This window comes from Eschrichtius robustus, chromosome 15 (assembly GCF_028021215.1).
Source record: "Eschrichtius robustus isolate mEscRob2 chromosome 15, mEscRob2.pri, whole genome shotgun sequence".
NCBI classification, from domain to species: Eukaryota; Metazoa; Chordata; class Mammalia; order Artiodactyla; family Eschrichtiidae; genus Eschrichtius; species Eschrichtius robustus.
The window spans coordinates 21,416,422-21,420,711 of record NC_090838.1 but is presented as its reverse complement, the minus strand read 5'-3'; the positions used below and the strand labels follow the sequence as shown (position 1 = coordinate 21,420,711).

The following is a 4,290-nucleotide window of genomic DNA, read 5'->3' as shown; positions in this document are numbered from 1 at the left end:
TGAGGATCTGCTCCCTGGTCCTCCTGAGTACTCTCCGTCACAGAGGTGCCCACTGCTCTGCCTGGTCCGTGTGCTGGAACCTGGGAGTGGAGCCTGAATCAGATCGATGGGTGAGAGGCAGAATGAAGACAGGCAGGGCCTGGCAGAGAATCCAGGTCCCTAAGCTTGAGTCACAGCCCAGGAGAAAAGGGCGACTGTGATGATCACTTGTCACCAGGTGCTGGTGAGGGCGGCCTGGCGGGAAGAAGAGCATCTGCCTCTCCAGAGACTTGGGGCCTGGTCTCTGCCTCCTTTGTTCTTTGGCCCGAGGTGACGACTGTTGTGGAGTCAAGGCCAGAGCACCCCAGGCCTCCGGCGTAGAGACGCGATCGCATCGGCCACTTCTGCAAGACATGGGGAGGGGATGAGGGTCATGCTCACTGGCACAGCCCTCATAGTCCTCGGCACCCCAGACCGGGCCTTCCCTAGCCTCCCTCCCTGAGACCCGTCCCCACGACTGCTCCGATGACAGCGGTCCCAGGCTCACCACCACTCATGGTCTCACAAATTCTCCTGACCACCTGAGCCTGGCTGAGAGGCACAGGAGGAGCCGTCTGAGAAAAGCAAGGGCCCCAAGGGGAGCCCCCGATGGTGGGGAGGGAGGCGGGCGGCAGAGCTGGCAGCAGCCAGGGCCTGGGCAGTGGGGAGGGCAGCAGAGTGGGGCAAGGGCAGGCTCTTCCTGACACTGAACAGTCCTGACCCCTTCTCTTGCCCAGTCCCGGACCCAAGTGCCTGTGGCCCCAGATGTCAGTGCTGCCCACTCCCCCTAAGCAGGGGACCTCCCAGGATTGTCCATCCTTCCAGCAGGAGCGTGGCCAGTCCCAGAAAAGGCCAGGTTGACTTGGCTCTGAGGTCTGCCCTCCTCTTGACAGCCCCCCGCTTGGGGGCTGAGGGCCACTGCTCCTGGCTAGCTAACCCACCCCACCCAGCTGCCAGAGTGCTAGACCTAGCTGGGCTCTCATTTATTCATTCTTCGACATATTAATGCATCACCCGCTTCCTGCAAGGGCCTCACCTTGGCCGCCATCTTACAGCTAAGCAAGCAACTGTGCCACCCGGGGACACTGCACCAGGTGCCACCATTGGCATTTCAGAGTTGCCCCTTTTAGTCTCAAATTCTTGCATTTTAGTTTCAGAACTATGATGTTTAAGGAAGAGAGATGGTGAAAAGTATCCTCCATAGAAATAAAGTTACTGTCCTCAGAGGGCAAAGACGACCCTTTATAACAGCTACACTCACAGTCAGCAACTTACAGTGTGCTCCACCCCACACCCGGGGCCTGCTTAGTGGCTATGAGCCCCGGGCCTGAACTGCATTCAGCCACTTAACCTACCTAAGCTTCAGTTTCCTCATCTGTAAAGTAATCTTCATTTGGTTCTTTTTCTGTTTGTTTTTTCATTTTCTTTTTTAAAATTCCCATCTGGTTCTTGTGCAGATTAAAAGGTAAAAATGCACTAAAGCATTTAGTCTAGCTCTGGGCATTACTTTAGCCCCCAGATAATGTTAGCTGTTATTGCGATGATGATTATTGTTAATCATACTTTTCCTTCATGATCTCATTTCATACCCTGGAAGCAAAGTCAGACTCATGTTATCTTCCCTTTCCATATAATAAGACTGAGGTTCAGGAAAGGTAGGTGACAGTCGGGTAAGTGATGCATGCAGGAAGCCCTCCTTCCCCCTTTCCCAGCCCCTGCCACTCCCCCACCCAGCTTGGTAACCAAGAGTTATCTAGAGTGATGCTTTCTTAGAGCTTTGTTCTCCAAAGGGGGATCCCTCCTGAGACAGAAGTCCAGAGGACACCAAGGCACTGTACAGTGGCATGGTGCCCCTTGGAATCTAGGAATCTCCTAGGTGTTGTTTCTTTCCCAGGCCCCAGCCCTGGAAACTACCCCCTTTTGTCCTCTACCACTAAGTGCTCCGGAGTCTTGGGGCCTCTAAGAATTTCCCTCCCCTTGGAGGAACCATATTCTCATGAAGTCATTTCCAGTCATCACTCCCACTGCATCCCATGAGAAACATTATCATTCCAGTCCCAAGAGCCAGCCTCAGCTCTTCTCCCCCTGAGAGAGCAGGAAGCAGCCGGCCCCAGCGTCAGCTCTGCCGAGGGCAGGGGCACTGAGTCCAGAGTGCCCCATCCCAAACCCCCTTCCCCAAGGCCCCGGGCCCGTGACCTACCTTGAGAGGGTGCAAGTAGCGGAGTCCACGCAGGAAGGGTGGCCAGGCGGGGCCAGGCATCTCGTGGCCAAGTGTGCGGGTGAGGTGGGCTATGTAGCTGGTGGCCAGCACCAGCACGTCCAACTTGGACAGCTTGGTGTCGGGCGGCACGGCAGGCAGAGCGGCCTGCAGGGCCAGGAAGGCCTGGCGCAGCGTCCTCACCCGGCTCCGCTCCCGAGCGGCGTTCTCAGGACTGGCTTCACTCTGCACAGAGGACCCCGGGTGAGCGGGTCTGACTGGACGCCATCGCCCCTGGTTGCTAGGAGCATCCTAGGGCAAGGTCTCCTGCCAGGGTAGTAGCATGCCGAACGACAGAGACCCAAGGGCCTCGTCCCCACTTTGTCTGCTCTCAGCCCGGCCCCGCTTTACGGCAGAGGAAATGGAGAGAAGACCTCATCTGGGCTCAGAACCGAGAGTCCTGTACTCTTTCCCACCCTCCACTGTGCCTCCCCCTGGCCCTTGCTGCATCCACACCTAAGTCTGAACCCTGCTTATCAGGATGCCCTGGGGCCACAGGGAGCACACAGCCCTGCCCTGCTCTGTAGGGCTGACCCTAGGCCCAGCCAGGTCCTGAGATGTAGAGGCAACTGTGGTAAAGAGGAAAGGACACCAAAGCGTGCTGGCCCTGTCGCTGACTGCTGCTCTGGGACCTTGGGAAACATATCACTTCTCCGGGCCTCAGTTTCCTTGAGAGAAGTGAGTTGGGCCAGCTCTCTGAGCCACGCTCTGGTTAAGACCGGCTCTGACTTCCCTAACCACCCAAGCATGGAGCCTTGGAGCGGAAGTTGGCCAATGTCCCCTCTCTTGGGCAGGGCAGTAACCATGAGTGAGGCTCTGCCATCAGAGGGGACATCGCAGCCCCTCCCATGCCTGCCTCTCCCAGCTACCTCTTCAGGTCCCGGCTTTCTTACCCGGCCACGAGCCAGGCTCCTGGCCCTGGCCCCTCGAGGGCTTGGGGCAGCTCTGCTCCATCTTTGGTTGCTCCAGCTGGTCTCTTCCCACAGGTCCTGCCCTGTCCTGCTCAGGCGGCTCCTCTTCCTGTCAGTGCCTGCTAGCAACCTCGGTGTGGCCTTGGCCGGGCTCTTGCCTACTCCTGGCATGGCCAGTGCCCCTCTGGCCTCTCTCTGAGACATGCCACACCCCTGAGGTATGATGCTGCAGCCCCCAGGACAGGAACACAGGGCCTGAGGAAGCCCTTGGGCTCACGCTAGCGGGGCAGGCTGGTCATCCAGCCAGCAACGTCTATATCTGAGGAAGCTAGCGCCAACTCAGTCCTGCTCCGCTCCTTGCTCTGGGAAAACCGCCCACCGGCACAGCCCCCGCGAAAAGCCTCCTGACTGCCTCCCAACCGGCTGAGGGGCGGGGGTGCTGGATGCGGGGAGTGGCCAGGCCCTGGGAGGAGGCCCCTGCTGTAGAGGGCAGGAGGATGGTGGGAAGGGAACTCCCTTCCCGGATCCCTGCCTGACCCTGACTGTGGTCCTGGGATAGACCTGCAGCTTCGGCTTTGGGGCTCAAGTCCATGGAAGGGCCCTGAACTCCCTTCCCTGTGCCAGAAGCCTGGCTGTGCACATCCCTGAAAGGACCTTTCCTCCCCTTGCCAGTGAAAATGACCTTCCAGTCAGAGGGCGCTACTACCTATACCCCAAACATGCCTCTTATTTCCACCTCAGTGCTTTTACTTTTACCTTTTTGTCCCCCTGGAATACCTCCCTCTAGCTCTGCCAGGGGAAACTCTGCCCATCCTTTGGGTTATGTCCAAAGGATTTGTGAGGATTTCTTCCAACCCCACAGAACCCAGAGCCCACGTCTCCCTGTTTTGTTTTGTTTTGTTTTCTCCCTGTTTTATTGGTACCCCATTCTATGCACAACTACACCCTGGCTAGCTTCCTAACAGTTCAGTGTTCTAGATCAGTACATGCCAAGCACTGTGCTAAGTACTTTACATGTATTATCTTATTTCTCAGATCAACGTCTTAAGAAAAAAAGACTCTTACATCGTCATTTTACAGATGGGAACACTGAGGTATCAGGAG

At 57.1% G+C, this 4,290-nt stretch overlaps 1 protein-coding gene across 1 annotated transcript; it reads right to left on the bottom strand.

The window, feature by feature from the left end:
* Positions 1 to 203: 203 nt before the first annotated feature.
* Positions 204 to 3,390, bottom strand: TCF23 (transcription factor 23). Its single transcript, XM_068565159.1, has 3 exons — positions 3,169 to 3,390; positions 2,219 to 2,461; positions 204 to 383 (listed from the first exon to the last, which is right to left on the bottom strand). Exons 1-3 carry the CDS (start codon positions 3,388 to 3,390, stop codon positions 204 to 206), a joined length of 645 nt encoding a protein of 214 aa, XP_068421260.1.
* Between the last annotated feature and the right edge of the window lie 900 nt (positions 3,391 to 4,290).